We start from the raw sequence: 21,746 nt of genomic DNA on the forward strand, positions 1-21,746 counted from the left end.
CCTCTTCCCGAAAAGCTGCACAACACTCGTCCTGTCTCAGCTTCCACCACATGGTTCTCTTCTCTGCCTTTGTCTTCCTAATTTTCCTCCCCACCACCAGAGTCATCTTACACACCACCATCCTATGCTGTCTAGCCACACTCTCCCCTACCACTACCTTACAGTTGGTAACCTCCTTCAGAAGATGTAATCCACCTGGGTGCTTCTCCCTCCGCTCTTGTAGGTCACCCTATGTTCGTGCCTCTTCTGGAAAAAAGTGTTCACTACAGCCATTTGCATCCTTGTTGCAAAGTCTACCACCATCTGTCCCTCCAAGTTCCTTTCCTGGATACCGTACTTACCCATCACTTCTTCATCACCCTTATTACCTTCACCAACATGTCCATTACAATCTGCACCAATTACGACTCTCTCTCTGTCTGGGATGCTCAGAACTACATCATCTAGCTCCTTCCAGAATTTCTCTTTCACCTCTAGGTCACATCCTACCTGTGGGGCATAGCCACTAATCACATTACACATAACACCCTCAATTTCAAATTTCAGCCTCATCACTCGATCTGATACTCTTTTCACCTCCAAGACATTCTTAGCCAACTCTTCTTTTAAAATAACCCCGACTCCATTTATCTTCCCATCTACACCATGGTAAAATAATTTAAACCCTGCCCCTAAACTTCTAGCCTTACTGCCTTTCCACCTGGTCTCCTGGACACACAATATATCAACCTTTCTCCTAATCATCATGTCAACCAACTCCCGAGATTTTCCTGTCATAGTCCCAACATTCAAAGTTCCCACATTCAGTTCTAGGCTCTGTGTTTTCCTCTTCTCTTTCTGCCGAAGAACCCGCTTTCCACCTCTTCTTCTTCTTCTTCTTTGACTTCGACTTCGACCCACAGTAGCTGAATTTCCAACAGCGCCCTGCAGGTTGACGGCGCCGGTGGCGGACGTTGTTAACCCGGGCCACGACCGATCCGGTATGGAATTCTTTGGATGAACGCTCATATTTGTTTGGCAAGGTTTTAAGCCGGATGCCCTTCCTGACGCAACCCTCTGCATTTATCCGGGCTTGGGACCGGCCTACAGTTTGCACTGACTTGTGCCCCCTATAGGGCTGCATTAGATGACGCACAGTAAGTGTGGCCCTTTAATGAGTTGCTTTATATGAACTAAATGATTTCGATTTTGTTTTTTTGTTTTTTTTTTCTGTTGGGAGTTTTGTCGAGGAGTTCATGAGTGCGTCAGAGAGCCACAAACCCACACAGCACGCAAGATGGCCAAACAAACCCTCGGACTTGGTTCGTCAAGACGAGACTTCATATTAATCGCGCAAGTGAGAGGAACAGCCGCCGAAGATGGACGTGGGGACATTTCTGCCAGAGTGTTGGGAGACAATAAACTCTCAATTCAAGTCTGACATTTTGTATTTTGCTCATCACAGTTTTTGTTGTGGTTGAGGTATATGTGTTATGCTTCATTTTGGGTTTTGAAAAATCGAATTCGATAGTTACGGACCGATCTAACGTAACGACTATATCGAAACTAAACCATCTAACAAGGAATTTGGTTGAACTAACCCCATCCTTGGGGTTAGTTCAACCAAATTACCTGGAAACGAGAAAAAAATTAAGGTACAATGAGAAAAAAAGCTGAAAATTAGTTGGTTTTGTTACCTCCCAATACTGTATTGTCATACGTTGGATACATTAGAATGTTTTAACCAGCATGAAATGATAATGAGAAAGATTTGGGTGTATAAAAATTCTAAGTAGGGCCACACGATTATAGCCAAAATAATAATCAGGATTCTATTGATCAATGTCGTAATCATGATTATTAGTCACAAGTATTCCTCATGTATTCTTCGGGAAAAATCTTCATTTTTATTGTACTACTTTCCAACGATCAATGTGTAACAGTGTTTAGTTCAAAATGATTCTTCAAATAAGAATACATGGTAGATAATACAAAAAAATTAAACCCCGCCCCCCCACTCCCCAATTCTGTTTTACCAAAGGCTAACTGAAGAAAATGTGCTATTACAAAGTGCAGTCATGAATTGCAACTTAATGGACGCAAATATAGTTAATGCAAAACATTAGGCTGTAAGCACAGACTTTTTGTTGGAAAATCCCCGTCGTCAATATAGTTAACTGCCAAGGACGGTACGTCTCCGTTGTTCTGCTTGATCGTTGGGTCAGTCATGCATGGTCACAAACTGCAAAGAGCTCGACAGTTGTGATTTCCCTCGCTATTTACTCTTGATGATTTTTTCATTGAGATCAGGCCAGCCGAAAAGTTGAAGTCAAGGCAGCCGCAAGAACGATCGTTAAGACTGTTACCGTGACACGCCGCCTGTCTGCCAATGTGCTGAGAAGAACAACTTCGAAATAAAAACTTCATATATACCTACATTGGACATAAATGTCATCCCAAAGTCTAAGTAACCTACTATAAACAAAAACAAATCCACTAAGTGGAATGACAAAATATTTGATATACTGACTAAAGTATCAAATGTTTATCATTAAAAGGCAAAAAAAACAACAACAAAAAAACAAGCCACAAAGGAAAATTGATCTACCTCAAGCGGGTCGAAAGAATCGCGAAGCTCGTCATCGAAGTCGCCGGGACTCTTCGCGGGCAGCGTGTCGTCGTCGTAAGAACGCACAAAGTTGAAGTCGCTGGTCCTGGAGCCCGTCGTCAAGTAGGCGTCGTAGTCGTAGGCGCCGCGTAAAGTTCCCGCGCCGTCGACATCGGCGTAATTCGGAGGGAGATACGCGCCGGGGACGGCGACCGCTCCGTCCAACAACAGTCTGGGCTTTCTCCTGCGACAAAAGCTCCCAGCCAGGACCGCCACCATGAAGGTCAGAAAGAAGGTGGACACGGACACCAGCGCCACCAGCAGATACGAGGTGACTTTGGAATTCTTCTCCCGCTCGTCGTAGGAAACGTCCTTCAGTTCCGGCACCTCGGCCAAGTTATCGGAAAGGAGTAAATACACGGAGCAGGTGGCGGAGAGAGGGGGCTGTCCGTTATCTTTCACCGCCACCATCAGGTTCTGTTTCATGCTGTCAGATTGGCCAATGTCCCGCCGGGTCCTGATCTCTCCACTGTGGAGACCGATGGTGAAAAGTCCCGGATCCGTGGCCTTGACGATATGGTAGGACAGCCGGGCGTTCTGTCCGGAGTCGGCGTCCACCGCTATCACTTTGGACACCACGGAGCCTCCGTGCGCAGCTTTGGGGACCAGCTCGGTCATGAAGGAGTCGCCCTCCGGGGCGGGGTACAGTATCTGAGGAGAGTTGTCATTCACGTCCCATATCCACACGCTGACGCTCACGTTGCTGCTCAGCGGAGGAGAACCCTTGTCTCTGGCCACCACGTGGACTCGAAAACTCCTCAGGTCTTCGTAATCCAACGAGCAAGCGGCGCGGACGGCCCCCGTGTCTCCGTCCACCGACACGTAGGAGGACGCCGGGGCGCCGTTCACCTGCGCGCCCGCCGACAGAGAATAAACCACCGTGCCGTTCTGTCTCCGGTCGGGGTCTCGAGCGCCGACCCGACACAAAGCCGAGCCGGCTTTGTTGTTTTCGCTCACGTAGGCGCTGTAGGACTCCCGCTCGAACGCGGGCGGGTTGTCGTTGACGTCGGCGACGGACAGGTGAAGACTTTTCCGGGAGGACAGAGGAGGAGAGCCCTCGTCGCTGGCGCCGATTGTAATGTTGTAATCGGACACCAGTTCGCGGTCCAGCTGGCCGCTAGTCACCAGAGAATAATAGTTCTTGATGGAAGGAACTAAGCGGAAGGGGACGTCTTGTTGGACGGAGCAGCGGACCTGCCCGTTCTGCTCAGAGTCTCTGTCCTGCACGTGAACGATGCCCACCTCGGTGCCAGGCGGCACGTTCTCCGCCACCGCATCGGTCAGCGACTTGATCGTGATAACTGGGGCGTTGTCATTGACGTCAATAAGATTTATAATTAAAGAACAGTAAGAAATTAATCCTGGACCATCTACCGCACTTATTTGCATTTCGTAAGATGATACTTTCTCATAATCAACAACACCAGCTACTCTCACTTCTCCAGTTTTGGGGTGTAAAGTAAAAATATTGCTATTGTCATCAGAAACATGGTCAAATGCGAAAGCGATTTCGCTATTTATTCCTTCGTCTGCATCACTCGCGCTCACTGTGATCACCAAAGTATCAACAGGAGAATTTTCTGCCAGACTTGATTCATAGACCGCTTGACTAAATACGGGCACGTTATCATTCGCGTCCAAAACGGTGACGTGGATGACGACTGTTCCTGATCTCTGAGGGGAGCCGCCATCATTGGCGGTCAGCAAGAGCATCATGTCTGTTTTGTCTTCTCTATCCAATTCTTTGTCTAAGACCAATTCGCAGTACTTTCGTCCACCTGCTTTAGTTTTTACATTTAACTTAAAATGATCGTTTTGCTGTAAATTGTAACTTTGAACAGCATTTTCTCCAATGTCTGCATCGTGTGCTTCTCTCAGAAGAAAACGAGCACCCTTAACCGCTGATTCTCGGATTTCAAATTTCAGCGTATCTTCATTAAACTGTGGAGAATTATCATTAATGTCGACAACACGGATATTAACACGGTGCAGTTCCATTGGGTTTTCCAGTACAAGTTCCTGCTTTAAAACACACGATGCCTTTTTGCCACAAAGATCTTCCCTGTCGATCCTTTCCTGAACAACCAAGTCGCCAGTGTTGAGGTTGATGCCGCAGTGTTGGACGTTGTCGTCTTCCCCATCGATGCGCGCTTTACGAGCAGATAACTGGCCCAAATTTAGTCCCAAATCCTTGGCGATATTCCCGATTGCAGATCCACGTTTCATCTCCTCTGGGATAGAGTAGCTGACGTCTCCGTTGGCGGGGTGGACGAAAAGGAAAAGAAAAACGAGGCCGCGGCGGAAAGACGCAAATCTTTTGTTCGCCATTGCACTGAAAATATTTGTAAAAAAAAATAAAAATCACTTCCAATTTGACAAGAGATCGACAATGATGTCACGATGATCGCTCCGGGTATATCCACAGCTTCCGACACCGCAGTCACAGTCAGACATTTAGACCACAGCTCCACAAAACTAAAATCTTGTCTGCGTCTCGACGTCATAGCGTGGCAAAGGAAGCAGCAGCTTTTGTTTCTGAGTGCATACTGACCTCTAGAGTGCATTTATTGCCATAACACCCAGTTGTTTTGAATAAATATTACGGGATAATCATACACATCACGTATGTCTGAGTATGATTATGGATGACTGTTGGCATAAGAACATTTGATATTTTTTTATAAGCATTATACGGATATAAAAGGTATATTTTCTAAAGTTAACGACTCAAATATCTGTATTATTGTTAATTTTTGTACAATACAAAAAAGAAAGAGATGAAGCTGATGAGTCAGTTCAGCAAAAAGTTGGACTGAATTCAGCACCATGGACAGGGAAGCAGGCGGTGGCATTCAAAACAGCGGACCTGTTTCAACAAGATGCCAGCAAGAATTGACAAAAGGTTCCTGCAAAACCACGGAAGTGGAGTTCAAAAGACCTCTTCAACCAAGTCCTCATGATGAGAATGGTGACGTCATGGCAAATGCTTTAATATGATACAGTCACAAAATGCAATCAAGAGTTATTTTGCTCAAATGGATGGATGCACTGTGGCGCAGTCTTGAGCGAACACTTGGATGAATGCAACATTCTGGCCTCACACTCGGCAGACATGGACTCGTCCAATATGGGCACAAAGCTAAAAAAAAAAAAATGTACAAAATGTACTATCGTCATGTCAAATATAGAGAATGAGATCAACAACTGAGGTACATTTTGGATATACAGTAGAATGCGAACATAACCCTTTTACCACTATTTTCTTATTCATACAAAAAGAATAAACCACTATTAAACTTTAAAAAAAGAAAGCAAGCAAGGGAGTTATGGATCACTCCAAATATCAGGCCAAGCAATCGCGCTCACATTCACAGCGTCACCGAGTGGGAACTGAATCCACCATGCCTGCACCCAAGTAAGGCAATGTACCACCACTACAGCATCAGTCACTTCCCCACCAACTATTTGATTGTATTTCAATTCAATTCTAAAGATCATTGGTGACATTTTTGAAAACATGCCTAGAAATTGTATACGATGGTCTTATTTTCTTTTCTTTGCTATCTTGTATTTGAACAAAGGTGTGTTCACTTTCAAGAAACACTCTCAATGGCGTTTTCTTGCCTCTTTCATCAACTACGGAAGGAAAAGCCCCAAACGCTATCCATTTCTGGATCAGAATACAAATGGTTCGAGCGACTTTCTATTTTCGGAAAAATGCATCCAAATTAATTGGGAGGAGCTTCATCATGCAACAAGACCATGACCCAAAACAAACTGCCAACACAGCAACGGACTTCATAAGTGGAAGTGGAAGGTCTTAGACTGGCCAAGTCAATCACCAGACCTTAACCCAACAGAGCATGCATTTTACCTCCTGAAGAGGAGACTGATGTGAGAAAATCCCAAAACAAACAAGAACTAAATGCCTTGAAAAGCATTTCAAATGAAGAATGCGACAGTCTGCGCAGCCTTGATGCAGTTATTGCAAGTAAGGGTTATGCCAACAAATATGAAACATTATTCATTTGAAGTTCATTGAATCATGTCTGTTCCAATGCTTTTGCTCACTTGAAAAGTGGGCGGCTTCAAACAAAAGGTGCTCTGTCCTGAGTTGTTCAAAGCATCGAGATGTAAAGATGATGAAATGAAGGCTGGACTTCTGAACTTTTGTCTCATATTCATCTTTTGATCTGAAACCCAAATGTCCTCAGCATGCAACCAAAACAAAGGAATTGACCTTGCCGTTGCAATACCTTTGGACGGGACTGAAAGTACATGGAAAATCTCAATGACGATCAGACGGTCACTGTACAATTTTCAGAAATTGGGAATGTACATATTAAGAATGAGAAGACAATCAAAAGTTATTAGATGACAAAATGGTTCCAATGTGATACGTGAAATACGACAGGAACACTGCTGCCAGAGCAATAAAATTGATGATCGACAACATAGTTCTTCATGCACAGGATGGGTTTTATCTGTGAAAGCTGCCTACCTCAAGAGGGTCGAAAGAATCGCGAAGCTCGTCATCGAAGTCGCCGGGACTCTTCGCGGGCAGCGTGTCGTCGTCGTAAGAACGCACAAAGTTGAAGTCGCTGGTCCTGGAGCCCGTCGTCAAGTAGGCGTCGTAGTCGTAGGCGCCGCGTAAAGTTCCCGCGCCGTCGACATCGGCGTAATTAGGAGGGAGATACGCGCCGGGGACGGCGACCGCTCCGTCCAACAACAGTCTGGGCTTTCTCCTGCGACAAAAGCTCCCAGCCAGGACCGCCACCATGAAGGTCAGAAAGAAGGTGGACACGGACACCAGCGCCACCAGCAGATACGAGGTGACTTTGGAATTCTTCTCCCGCTCGTCGGAAGAAACGTCCTTCAGTTCCGGCACCTCGGCCAAGTTATCGGAAAGGAGTAAATACACGGAGCAGGTGGCGGACAGAGGGGGCTGTCCGTTATCTTTCACCGCCACCATCAGGTTCTGTTTCATGCTGTCAGATTGGCCAATGTCCCGCCGGGTCCTGATCTCTCCACTGTGGAGACCGATGGTGAAAAGTCCCGGATCCGTGGCCTTGACGATATGATAGGACAGCCGGGCGTTCTGTCCGGAGTCGGCGTCCACCGCTATCACTTTGGACACCACGGAGCCTCCGTGCGCAGCTTTGGGGACCAGCTCGGTCATGAAGGAGTCGCCCTCCGGGGCGGGGTACAGTATCTGAGGAGAGTTGTCATTCACGTCCCATATCCACACGCTGACGCTCACGTTGCTGCTCAGCGGAGGAGAACCCTTGTCTCTGGCCACCACGTGGACTCGAAAACTCCTCAGGTCTTCGTAATCCAACGAGCAAGCGGCGCGGACGGCCCCCGTGTCTCCGTCCACCGACACGTAGGAGGACGCCGGGGCGCCGTTCACCTGCGCGCCCGCCGACAGAGAATAAACCACCGTGCCGTTCTGTCTCCGGTCGGGGTCTCGAGCGCCGACCCGACACAAAGCCGAGCCGGCTTTGTTGTTTTCGCTCACGTAGGCGCTGTAGGACTCCCGCTCGAACGCGGGCGGGTTGTCGTTGACGTCGGCGACGGACAGGTGAAGACTTTTCCGGGAGGACAGAGGAGGAGAGCCCTCGTCGCTGGCGCCGATTGTAATGTTGTAATCGGACACCAGTTCGCGGTCCAGCTGGCCGCTAGTCACCAGAGAATAATAGTTCTTGATGGAAGGAACTAAGCGGAAGGGGACGTCTTGTTGGACGGAGCAGCGGACCTGCCCGTTCTGCTCAGAGTCTCTGTCCTGCACGTGAACGATGCCCACCTCGGTGCCAGGCGGCACGTTCTCCGCCACCGCATCGGTCAGCGACTTGATCGTGATAACTGGGGCGTTGTCATTCACATCAGTTAGGTCAATGATTAAAGTTGAATAAGAAACTAAGCCAAGACCATCTTTAGCGCTGATTTGCATCTCGTAAGACGATACTTTCTCATAATCAACGACACCGGCCACTCTCACTTCTCCTGTCTTGGGGTGTAAAGTAAAGACATTACTTCTACCATCAGAAGTGCGGTCAAATGCGAAAGCGATTTCGCTATTTAATCCTTCGTCTGCATCACTCGCGCTCACTGTGATCACCAAAGTATCTGGTGGAGAGTTTTCAGGTATAGTGGCCTTATAGACCGTTTGACTGAACACAGGTGGATTATCATTCGCATCCAGCACGATGACGTTTATGACGACTGTTCCTGATCTCTGCGGGGAGCCGCCATCATAAGCAGTCAGCAAGAGCATCATGTCTTTTTTATCTTCTCTGTCCAATTCCTTGTCTAAGACCAATTCACAGGACTTTCGTCCACCTGGTTTAGTATTGACATTTAACTTAAAATGATCATTCTGCTGCAAAGTGTAGCTTTGAACAGCATTTTCTCCAATGTCTGCATCGTGTGCTTCTCCGAGAAGAAAACGCTCCCCCTTGTCTGCCGACTCCTGAATTTCTAATTTTAGCGAGTCATCGTTAAATTGTGGTGTATTGTCATTGACATCTAATACACGGATATTAACACGGTGCAGTTCCATTGGGTTTTCCAGTACAAGTTCCTGCTTTAAAACACACGATGCCTTTTTGCCACAAAGATCTTCCCTGTCGATCCTTTCCTGAACAACCAAGTCGCCAGTGTTGAGGTTGATGCCGCAGTGTTGGACGTTGTCGTCTTCCCCATCGATGCGCGCTTTACGAGCAGATAACTGGCCCAAATTGAGTCCCAAATCCTTGGCGATATTCCCGATTGCAGATCCACGTTTCATCTCCTCTGGGATGGAGTAGCTGACGTCTCCGTTGGCGGGGTGGAGGAAAAGGAAAAGAAAAACGAGGCCGCGGCGGAAAGACGCAAATCTTTTGTCCTCCATTGCGCCGTAAAATAAAAATCTCAGTTTTTCAAGATAAACTAGAATATGAATATGATGTCCACGGACTTCCGCCGCTTTTTCGACCGCAGTCGTGTCACACGTCTCGAGCAGAGCGGCACAATAAAAATCGGCTTTGTGCGTCCACGGAAGTGAGAGGGAGTGCCAATACATTTGGTTTGTGAGTGCATACTGACACCTAGAGTACTTTTCTTGACATAACACCAAAAAAGAACCAACCTGACCACACACCTTTGGGACTTGCCTTTTGCATGAGCATTCATTGATCAAATTGGACTGTTCTGTGAACGTACTTTTTGAGATACTAAAATAAAATATGAAAGTATATACAACAAATGTAAACGATGGAAAACGATTCCCAGAGAAATGTAAATGAATGCTTTCTAACAAGAGATAAGTGATGAGAAAATGCTCAACAGTCAGCAGGGAAACGGGAAACGCATTCAGGACCATGGACAGAGATTCGAAAGGCGCTCCTGAAAGAGACAAAATGTATTTTAAAAAAACAAAAAAACGTTAATGTTAAAAAATCTATTGTGGTCTCAAATAAAACGGAGTGCATGGTACTTTATGAACCAACCAACCTTTGAAGGGACCCGAGGGAAATTTAACAGTCGGCAAGATGGCGCCTACCAGTGTGGTCGCCTCGGTAACGCGCTCTCTAGTATTGTCTTTGTTTTTGTGTTTTTCGTCCGTCTTTGGAGACCTTACACGACTCACTTACACAAGGGGAGACCTGCTAACCATCAAGGAGTCTACTCCAGACTTTCTGTCACCAACTTTCGAATATCCGCTCAGTTTTTTCCCAGAGTTACTCACCGGAGCGGCGTCCGCGGTTTTCGGCGCATGGAGACGGACGCGGCGCCACAGAGGGAAGCGAGCCGGCATTCAGGTGAAACTCCGCAAGAGAGGACACAGATTGGCGTTCCCGTCGATCCACCTCGCGAACGTACGCTCCCTACCCAACAAAATGGACGAGCTTCATCTTCTGTTAAAGACCCGTAAAGACTTCGGACGTTCCGCGGCCATGTGCTTCACGGAGACCTGGCTTTGCGACGCTGTACCCGATGCCGGCATTATGCTTCCCGGTTTCCACATTCATCGAGCGGACCGCGACATGGAATCATCGGGGAAAACAAAGGGCGGCGGGATATGCCTCTATATCAACGAAAAATGGTGTACGGACGTCACGGTGATCAGCACACACTGCAGCCCGCATTTGGAGTCGCTATTCTTAAATTGTAAACCATTCTACTCGCCACGTGAGTTCGCATCATTCATTCTCGTTGGCGTCTATATTCCGCCTCAAGCTAACACGAACGCCGCATTGCTAACGCTCGCCGATCAAGTCAACGAAATTGAAAAAAAACACCCCGACTCACCCCTCATTATTCTCGGGGACTTTAACAAAGCTAAACTCAACCACGAACTCCCTAAATACAAGCAGCACATCGACTGTCCTACCAGGGAAAATAATACTTTAGACCACTGCTACACCACGGTAAAAAACGCATACCGTGCTATACCTCGTGCAGCCCTGGGCTCGTCTGATCACTGCTTAATTCACTTAATACCGACGTACAGGCAAGAACTTAAATGTGCGAAGCCTACAGTGAAAACAGTCAAAAAGTGGACAAATGAAGCCAAGATGGAACTTCAAAGCTGCTTAGACTGCACAGACTGGAGTGTCTTTGAAAATTCAGCTGGCAGCCTGGATGAATATACGGACACTGTCACATCCTATATCAGTTTCTGTGAAGAGGTCTGTGTTCCAACAAAATCATTTCGCACATTCAACAACAATAAGCCGTGGTTCACTGCTAAACTTAAGCAGCTTCGCCAAGCTAAGGAGGACGCATATCAGAGCGGGGACAGGGCCCTGTATAATCGAGCTAGAAACCAGCTGACCAAAGAAATTAACATTGCAAAGAGGATCTATACAGCAAAGTTGGAAAAACAGTTTAGCGCAAACGACTCTAAATCAGTCTGGCATGCATTCCAGTCGCTGACTAATTACAAGCGACGATCCCCCCAAGCTGAGAACAATAGCACACTAGCCAACGACTTGAATACCTTCTACTGCAGATTTGAAAAGGACAGTTTCACACCACACACCAATCCGGCCGCACCCGCGACCACAATCACACCTCTGACCTCTGCGTTAACCATCCATGAACAGGATGTGAGACGCATCTTCAAACAACAAAAGATTAACAAAGCGGCAGGCCCGGACCACGTGTCTCCATCCTGCCTCAAAGTCTGCGCGGACCAGCTCGCGCCAGTCTTCACTCAGATCTTCAACAGATCACTGGAAATGTGTAAAGTTCCATCCTGCTTCAAACGCTCCACCATCATCCCAGTCCCCAAGAAACCTGCAATCTCGGGTCTGAATGACTACAGGCCTGTCGCTTTGACATCTGTGGTCATGAAGTCCTTTGAACGTCTTGTGCTGGACCACCTCAAGAGTGTCACAGGTCCCCTGCTGGACCCCCTGCAGTTTGCCTACAGAGCGAACAGGTCTGCGGATGAATCAGTCAACATGGGACTGCACTTCATCCTAGAACACCTCGACAGTGCAGGGACCTACGCGAGGATCCTGTTCGTGGACTTCAGCTCAGCGTTCAACACCATCATCCCTGAACTCCTTTCCTCCAAGCTTCTCCAGCTCAGCGACTCACCTGCCATCTGCCAGTGGATTTACAGATTTCTGACGGGCAGGACACAGCAGGTCAGGCCGGGGGAGGCCACCTCATCCACACGCAGCATCAGCACTGGGGCGCCCCAAGGTTGTGTCCTCTCTCCGCTGCTCTTCTCTCTCTACACGAACGACTGCACCTCAGCGCACCCGGCTGTCAAACTCTTGAAGTTTGCAGATGACACCACTGTCATCGGCCTCATCAAGGACGGTGACGAGTCTGCATATCGACAGGAAGCGGAGCGGCTGGAGCTGTGGTGCGGCCGACACAACCTGGAGCTGAACACGCTCGAGACTGTAGAGATGATCGTGGACTTCAGGAGGCATCCTTCGCCACAGCTGCCCCTCACGCTGTCCAGCTGCCTTGTGTCAACCGTCGAGACCTTCAAGTTCCTGGGAATTACAATCTCCCAGGACCTGAAGTGGGCGACCAACATCAACTCCGTCCTCAAAAAGGCCCAGCAGAGGATGTACTTCCTGCGGCTTCTGAGAAAGCACGGCCTGCCACCGGAGCTGCTGAGACAGTTCTACACAGCGGTCATCGAATCTGTCCTGTGTTCTTCCATCACAGTCTGGTTTGGTGCTGCTACAAAAAAGGACAAACTCCGACTGCAACGGACAATCAAAACTGCTGAAAGGATTGTCGGTACCCCCCTACCCACCCTTGAGGACTTGCACGCTGCCAGAACTAAGACAAGGGCGTGCAAAATCCTCTCGGACCCTCCCCACCCTGGTCACCAGCTCTTCCAGCTCCTTCCCTCAGGTAGGCGCTACCGATCAATGCAAACTAGAACTAGTAGACATTCCAACAGCTTCTTCCCTCTTGCAATCAACTTCTTGAACAGCTAACTTACAATTCCATTACAACAAGCTGGCAATTTTTTGACTTGAGTTCGTTGTCACATTTCTGTATTATGTATTACTCGTGCACTCACTGTAGTTGTCTCGCCGTGCTGCACTATTTGCATATAGTGGCCACTCATGCCAGAGTAGCATCTGCTCCATTTGCACACTGATTGAGGAGTATCTGTAACATTTGCACAACCATTGTCCCAGATTATCGCAGTACTCGTCACTTTAAACCGCATACACTCCTTGAAGTCTCAGTGCCCTTTGCACAATGGTCATTGCACCGGACTATTGCGATATTAGCCATTCGAACTGAGGACTCTGCATCTTTTTGCACAATTGTTGTTTGTTGTTGTTTTTTGTCAATGTCTTTATGTCTCCAAAGTGTTCTGTAAATTGACTGTCTGTTGTACTAGAGCGGCTCCAACTACCGGAGACAAATTCCTTGTGTGTTTTGGACATACTTGGCAAATAAAGATGATTCTGATTCTGATTCTGATTCTGATTTCATGGGCGATGGAGACTTGGAGGAACCCGGAGAACCTGGAGAAAAGTCCCACAAAGTGCGGGGAGAAGATGAAAACTCCACCCACATTTCAATGGAGATGGAAAGCCACATCTCCTGATTGTGGGCCAAATGTGCAAAACTACCAGATCACTGTGCTGCAAGCTCCAAAATAATATTCAAGGAACTTCGATGACATTACGAAATTTGCTGGGAGACAAGAAATTGTCAATTGCCCTTGATTTGCTTCGCCAGGAGATCGCCCAACTCAGAAAGAGCTTGGAATTCACGCAACAACAAGTGAACGAGCTAAGATGAGATAAAACTGCGCTTCCGTCAAACATGATGTCAACGTCAGCAGAACTACAAACTCTTAGACTGGAATATAAACTCATGAAAGAAACTACGTTGGACATGCAATCAAGAAGCATGCGTGACAACTTCATTCTCCCAGGCGTTCCATACAATGCTCCGCAAGACCGCGAGGTGCAGATTCAAGGTTTTATGATGTCCGCGCTCAAGATACAGTCGACAAGATTACTTTTCACCGTGTCGTCCGATTGGGAGGCCCTCGTCCAGGAAACCGACCACGTCCCATCGTTGCAAAGTTTGAACACTTCCAGCAAATCCAAAAGGTCGGGAGCGTCGAGGGACTTCGTTTGGAACGAACGACCAGTTCCGCAAGGAGACGAATGAGAGGCGGAGAGTTTTGTACCCGTTGATGAAGGACTTCCGCGACCGAGGCAAACGAGCGTGGCTCGCTGTCGACGAGCTATATGTCGACGGCCAACTGTTTCGTGATGCCGACGTCACGCCTTGGCTCTTCTCGACAAGTACTACTTTTGATCCGTTGCCGTCATGAATTGTCAAAAATGGATTTCGTTTCACAAACCACCACCACACACTTTATTATTGATTCGTTTCCTATGTTCAGTGTTTGTTGGCTACCCTTCTATGTACCCTGGCTTTGCAGTACTCAAATATAGCATCTCTATCAGCCTCTCGAAATAACATTCGGCAACAACAATACCAAAAAAAATCTCCTGAAAACTGTCCAAAAAAAACAACAACAACAACAACAACAACAACAAAGAATGCATAGTACCAAATCTATTGAAAATGATGATACACACACCCATTATATGTCACACTTCACATTGGTGTCTTGGAACGTCAACGGCATTCGATCACAGGCAAAGAGAATTAAGATTATGGATTATACCACTAAACTTAAACGAGACCTCCTCCTATTACAAGAAACGCACCTTACGAAGTCAGAAGAAAAACGCCTCATTGACTCGAATTTCACTCGGGTTATCTCGGCCTTTTAGAACTGTAGACAAAGAGGAGTCTCAATACGAGTCCATGAAAGACTACTTTTTACAATAAATAGTCCAGTCGCAGATCCAGAAGGCCGATATATCATTTTGCAGGCTACAATATTTTACAAGCTTTCTCCAATTGTCAACGTATACGCTCCAAATAAAGATGATCCAGCCTTTTTTCACATTTCTCACTGGCTGTGGGCTCACGCACTCACTGCAACAAATAACTCATGAATATGCAAATCGCTTGTGTATCCCCACACTTATACTCTCGTCCTGTAGACTTTTAGAATTTACATAATGAACGCCACCACACTGCAGTTGTACAGCCGGGTTCACCACCCTGGTCCTGCGTGCTTCTTCTCCTGTCTTTGTCCTGTTCTATCTTGTCCTGTTCTAGCTTGTCCTGTCCTGTCCTGTCCTTCCCTCACAGGGTGTAGCACTACAGCCCCATGCAACACTCATATTTAACGTTTTATTGTTGGAGATAATGTAATGATTGACTTTTCTCATCCTATTTACAATTCGTGCTTTGTCTTTGTTTCTTTCTCCCTTCTAGAAACGTTGTTCTGTTCAACTGATCAAATCTGATTCTCAATCAAACTCAATTATAATACCACAGCAGAACCTTAAAAACTCCACCGGGACACAGTAAAACTGTTCCGGCATAAAAGGGACACAGATTTTCCATTCTGCTTGACCTAACAGCTGAACAGGACGAGATAAAAAGAAGCTTTTGTCGTAAATGAAAAATGTGTTTGATAAAAACTGAGCACAACACCAAACCTCATTGGCTTTACATTTCCTCTCATTAACGGAGACGCTTACTGTATCCGTTCGTTTTTTCTCTTTCGTACAAAGGATTTAGAAACAGACCGACGTCTTTGTGAAGTATATCTTTCAAAAACATTGAACAAAACAAGAAAGGTTGAGCCGAACCACAATTGACAGACTCCTCTTTTATGACTCATTTAATCAGAGTTTGGGATTGTACGATATATTTCTATGTTGCTGCTTACAGGACACTAGGACACACACACTAGCTTTTGTTTGTAAAAACTGACCACAATGGTATGAACACACACACACACACGCACCACAGACATACCGATAACATTCAGGCTGAGAACAGTTGAGAGATGTTTTGATGAGGAGCCGCTGAGGAAACTGACTGTTATCTGAAAAGAGGTACCACTCGGCTTCCGGATCCCACGAGAGAAGGAAGAGAGTCCGGTGCACTTTATGCTTCCATCCGACCATAGCCTTGCAATCCATTAAACTGATACATTTGTATTCTTGGTTTCGTTGTATTCAATCCTCAAAGACAGGTCTAGTGTCTCGAGATTCTTATTTGGAAACAAGATCGCCACCAAACCGGAAGAAGAAACGCGAGGCCGGCTGACTAATACTCGGTCGGGCCTCACTGAAGTCCCGATTGGATGAACTGCATATTCATTCTGTGTCTTAATTTTTCACCTGAACGAGACATTCAATTTCGATGAGCGCAGCAGTTTAGGGGAGGCCTTTTCCATCGACTGTGACTCCGCCCCATCGCGCAAAGCAAAATCCATAAAGGGGCAGCTCGGATCAGGTCACCTCAACCCGTCGAAGACGTTTGGGGTGAACTCGAACACGTTTAGGCCCCTCATCAGTGACCTCTGACCTCCCAAAAGCTGTAGCTACACATGGGCAGACGAGCTCACATGAACTTCCCTTTCCACTTCCGAGGGATGTCATGAACAGATGCCAGAATACTTCTGTCCATTCAAAAAAAGGAGCCTCACCTAAAGTTAAACCGAGAGGCATTATTTGTGTTGTAAGGCCAATACTTGGAATTTGAACTGCTCACATCATGCATTACGCACCTAGAAGTATTGTATCATTATTTTTCTTGAAACACAGACCACTAAAGAGCCACATATATAAATGCGTTGTGATGTATGTGAAGAAAGCAACTATGGAGGAAATGAAAAAAGAAAAATTGCAAAAGCAGGAATTATACTGACAACAAGGACAGGAAATCATTTCCAATGTTAACATTTACCCTATTTAATAAATGACAGAAGGGAGATTACAATATACTGAAACTGTGGACCACATTCTCCACTTGCTCACATCTTAAATTGTTGTCAACTTGCAAGTTTCAAGTTAAACGCAAACAGTGTTGAATTGTTGGTCTATTGTGAGACGGACCCACACTCCAAAGTGACCAAAAAGTAAAAGGTCCTAAGCGTTGCACGGCTGAATAATACCGGCATCTGTCTCAAGACCAAATGAAACTACAGGTTTTTTCAACCGCTCATCCCGTTCAGTTTACAGGGAGCTGGAAGCAATCGCGGCTGATTTTGGCCAAATCAAAGTGACTCCATCATGGAGGAGTCACTGACGAGTCAATCAGGGCACATTCAGCCAGCGAAATAACTTTTAGCAAATACTGTCACAGTGAGTGAGAAACAAGAAGTCAGTCGTGCGCACCACTACACTGGGAAAAGCGAGTATCACAAGACTTAGCTTTTCAGACACTGATCAAGTGAGTGTTTTCAGTTGAAAAGCCTTCCAAAAGGAACTGGACATCATTTGAACGGTTTAGCATATACGAATCAAAATGCACACAAACATGTCATGATTAGAAAGGTTGAAGATGCGGGAAAGGACACTTGTGCTTGGAAATGATTGGAACGTACAGGCTAGGGCAAATGGAATTGTGACAACAAAACCAATAAAAGGTATTAATCTTCGTGCCTACCTCAAGAGGGTCGAAAGAATCGCGAAGCTCGTCATCGAAGTCGCCGGGACTCTTCGCGGGCAGCGTGTCGTCGTCGTAAGAACGCACAAAGTTGAAGTCGCTGGTCCTGGAGCCCGTCGTCAAGTAGGCGTCGTAGTCGTAGGCGCCGCGTAAGGTTCCCGCGCCGTCGACATCGGCGTAATTCGGAGGGAGATACGCGCCGGGGACGGCGACCGCTCCGTCCAACAACAGTCTGGGCTTTCTCCTGCGACAAAAGCTCCCAGCCAGGACCGCCACCATGAAGGTCAGAAAGAAGGTGGACACGGACACCAGCGCCACCAGCAGATACGAGGTGACTTTGGAATTCTTCTCCCGCTCGTCGTAGGAAACGTCCTTCAGTTCCGGCACCTCGGCCAAGTTATCGGAAAGGAGTAAATACACGGAGCAGGTGGCGGAGAGAGGGGGCTGTCCGTTATCTTTCACCGCCACCATCAGGTTCTGTTTCATGCTGTCAGATTGGCCAATGTCCCGCCGGGTCCTGATCTCTCCACTGTGGAGACCGATGGTGAAAAGTCCCGGATCCGTGGCCTTGACGATATGGTAGGACAGCCGGGCGTTCTGTCCGGAGTCGGCGTCCACCGCTATCACTTTGGACACCACGGAGCCTCCGTCCGCAGCTTTGGGGACCAGCTCGGTCATGAAGGAGTCGCCCTCCGGGGCGGGGTACAGTATCTGAGGAGAGTTGTCATTCACGTCCCATATCCACACGCTGACGCTCACGTTGCTGCTCAGCGGAGGAGAACCCTTGTCTCTGGCCACCACGTGGACTCGAAAACTCCTCAGGTCTTCGTAATCCAACGAGCAAGCGGCGCGGACGGCCCCCGTGTCTCCGTCCACCGACACGTAGGAGGACGCCGGGGCGCCGTTCACCTGCGCGCCCGCCGACAGAGAATAAACCACCGTGCCGTTCTGTCTCCGGTCGGGGTCTCGAGCGCCGACCCGACACAAAGCCGAGCCGGCTTTGTTGTTTTCGCTCACGTAGGCGCTGTAGGACTCCCGCTCGAACGCGGGCGGGTTGTCGTTGACGTCGGCGACGGACAGGTGAAGACTTTTCCGGGAGGACAGAGGAGGAGAGCCCTCGTCGCTGGCGCCGATTGTAATGTTGTAATCGGACACCAGTTCGCGGTCCAGCTGGCCGCTAGTCACCAGAGAATAATAGTTCTTGATGGAAGGAACTAAGCGGAAGGGGACGTCTTGTTGGACGGAGCAGCGGACCTGCCCGTTCTGCTCAGAGTCTCTGTCCTGCACGTGAACGATGCCCACCTCGGTGCCAGGCGGCACGTTCTCCGCCACCGGATCGGTCAGCGACTTGACGTAAATAAGCGGGGCGTTGTCATTTGTGTCAATGATTTCAATAATTAGGGTTGCATATGAGGCCAACCCCAGTCCATCTTTGGCACTTATCTGCATTTCGTACGATGATTCTTTTTCATAATCTATCGCACCTGCCACTTTGACCTCTCCTGATTTCGGACTCATCGAAAAAACTTGACGTTCATCAACATGGTCAAATCCATAGAAAACTTCTCCATTTATTCCATCATCGGGGTCGATCGCACTCAATGTTATCACCAACGTACCAAGAGGCGAGTTTTCAGGCAGACTGGCTTGATAGACTGTCTGACTAAACACAGGTGCATTATCATTGGCGTCCAGCACGGTGACGTGGATTCGGACTGTACCGGATCTCTGAGGGGAGCCGCCATCGTATGCAGTCAGCAGAAGTACAATTTCACTTTCATTCTCTCTGTCTAATTCTTTGTCGAGGACTAATTCGCCATATTTACGTCCAATCCCCTTCGTCTTGACGTTTAATGAGAAATGTTCATTCTTCTGCAGGGAGTAACCCTGAACAGCATTTTCACCGATATCTGCATCGTGGGCCTCGTCCAACAGAAAATGCGCACCCTTGACCGCAGATTCACGAATTTCCAATTTCAGCAAATCTTCTTTAAATTGCGGCGCATTATCATTAATATCCTGAACGCGGATATTAACACGGTGCACTTCAAGCGGGTTTTCCAGAACCAAGTCCTGTTTGATGACACACGTCGGCTTTTTGGCGCACAGCCCTTCTCTGTCGATCCTTTCTTGTACAACCAAGTCTCCGGTATTGAGATGAATAGCGCAACATTTCACGTTGCTGTTCTCCGTGTCGACGCGGGCCTTGCGAGCGGCGAGCCTACCGGAGTCCATTCCCAGGTCCTGAGCGACGTTCCCGATGACAGATCCGCGTTTCATCTCCTCTGGAACGGAGTAGCTCACGTCCCCGCGGACGGAACGGAGGACGAGAAACACAAAAGCGAGTCCAAAACGTAGCGCCGTTCTGCCGCGTCTCATTGCGCCGCAGAGCAGAGACCGTCGGTTCCCAAAAAAAATAAAGATAAATAAAAAAAAAAATGGAGTCCGCTTGCTCCAAATATATTCAAATGATCGTGGTTATGTATCGCCAAGTCAAAACAATCTCAGCAGGCAGTCACAAAAGAAACTGCCGTGGACAGCACCGGCCCAAAATGAGACTGAGGCGATGACTTCATTCACAGAGAAACGGAGAGAACGTCTCGCCCCGTCTGTTGGTGCATACTGACACCGTGAGGATTGCTTGCGGTAGAGCAGCTGACTGCGTGCGCATGACTAAAGAAAAATCATTAAAAAAATAAAAAAAAATCATAATTAGATAGCCGTTATAGATGTCGTTCAAAAGGACATTTGCTCAGAAAATCATCATGCGTACACAAGCGTGCACCTTCATGGACGAAATACACACCAAAAAAAAAAAAAGAAAAGAAAAAAAAAAAAAGAAATGAGATCACTATTATTACGCTTATTATTTTCATACTAATAGTTGCAAAACAGTTGCAATGTCAGGCCCCCCCTCCGGGGACGTCAACAATCGGTCCCGCTGTTCCAAGTTGATGGACGAAAACCAATACAATCGAATGATGCAATTTTTGGTCTCGTCACTAACCTGTCTGAGTGTATAACACCTCTCCAAATAAGAGGCTCGAATTCGACACATTTCCGTCGCGCAACTTCAATCATCATCGTGTAGCCTGTATTGGAATACGGGTGAACAAAACGTATGCTTTCACAATCACCTTTTTTTCCCCCCCCCTTCCACCAAACAACTGAAAGCAAGGATACAACATCGGTCTTTCTCCAGAATATCTTGAGCCATTTCCATTTCTCCAAGTCGTAGCATTTGCCAAATATGATATGAATATAAAAGCGTCTGTTCCATGCAAGCCGAGCTCGACGTGGCCTCATCCTCATGATGATTCCAGCGAATGCGCTTCATTCCAGCATGGTTTCATTCAGGTGCCGTTTTTAACCTCAACTTCATTTTTAAAATAAAATCTATTCTATGAACTGTTTTGAACTGAAATGCAACTCCCTTTAAGACTTTTTTGTTTTGAAACCATGACAACTTCGTTCATCAGGCAACTTCCCATTTCAAAGCATATTTACAGGACTTGTGGCTTGATGCCTGAACGTCAGAAGTGCTGAACTTCGGATCGCATCGCGATAAAGTTCCCGAACAACTGACCGAGTTTAGGAGCAAATCTAAGGCAATTAACTCATATTTACTGGACAGAATGGGTCTTTAAACTTGATTGGAGACATGACGACATGAGCGGGATTTAGGTGGACCAGTGCCCGCACGGAAAACAAACATGCCCGAGACTTCCGATAGAGCTAAAACAATCCAAAGGCAGACACGAAACCACAGTCACGCTCAACAAGTAGGAATCAAAAATCAGAACACAAACCGCACGACTGATTAACGTTTGATTCGAGCAAAGCCATTGAATAAAGAGCATCCTGAACGGTGATGGCGTCATCGAGAGCAAGAGAACTGGACACATCCCAAAATATTCAAATGAATGCACAAGTTTCAACAGTTAGAATGTCACATTTCATGAAACAGGAGTTATTAAATTCAGGGCAACGTTGAATAAACTACTGGACCGCCCCTTTCGAAGATAAACAGTCTTTTGCCCTCTGCCCCCGAACGACTCGTGCAGAAACCTGA

At 47.1% G+C, this 21,746-nt stretch overlaps 4 protein-coding genes across 21 annotated transcripts in view; 1 reads left to right on the top strand and 3 right to left on the bottom strand.

The window, feature by feature from the left end:
- Nucleotides 1-21,746, top strand: part of LOC133484589 (protocadherin alpha-C2-like) — a 285,315-nt gene that overhangs the window by 230,005 nt on the left and 33,564 nt on the right. The gene's annotated exons all lie outside the window — the stretch shown is intronic.
- On the bottom strand, nucleotides 2,066-5,348 carry LOC133484597 (protocadherin beta-15-like). Its single transcript, XM_061787448.1, has one exon. It carries the CDS (start codon nucleotides 4,973-4,975, stop codon nucleotides 2,531-2,533), a length of 2,445 nt encoding a protein of 814 aa, XP_061643432.1. The 5' UTR covers nucleotides 4,976-5,348; the 3' UTR covers nucleotides 2,066-2,530.
- LOC133485199 (protocadherin beta-16-like) lies at nucleotides 7,128-12,214 on the bottom strand. The gene has a single exon (XM_061788613.1). The coding sequence runs from the start codon at nucleotides 10,005-10,007 to the stop codon at nucleotides 7,128-7,130; it is 2,880 nt and encodes a 959-aa protein (XP_061644597.1). The 5' UTR covers nucleotides 10,008-12,214.
- LOC133485200 (protocadherin beta-15-like) lies at nucleotides 17,555-20,907 on the bottom strand. Its single transcript, XM_061788615.1, has one exon. It carries the CDS (start codon nucleotides 20,051-20,053, stop codon nucleotides 17,555-17,557), a length of 2,499 nt encoding a protein of 832 aa, XP_061644599.1. The 5' UTR covers nucleotides 20,054-20,907.

The sequence above is a fragment of the Phyllopteryx taeniolatus genome, chromosome 10 (genome assembly GCF_024500385.1).
Source record: "Phyllopteryx taeniolatus isolate TA_2022b chromosome 10, UOR_Ptae_1.2, whole genome shotgun sequence".
Taxonomy (NCBI): domain Eukaryota; kingdom Metazoa; phylum Chordata; class Actinopteri; order Syngnathiformes; family Syngnathidae; genus Phyllopteryx; species Phyllopteryx taeniolatus.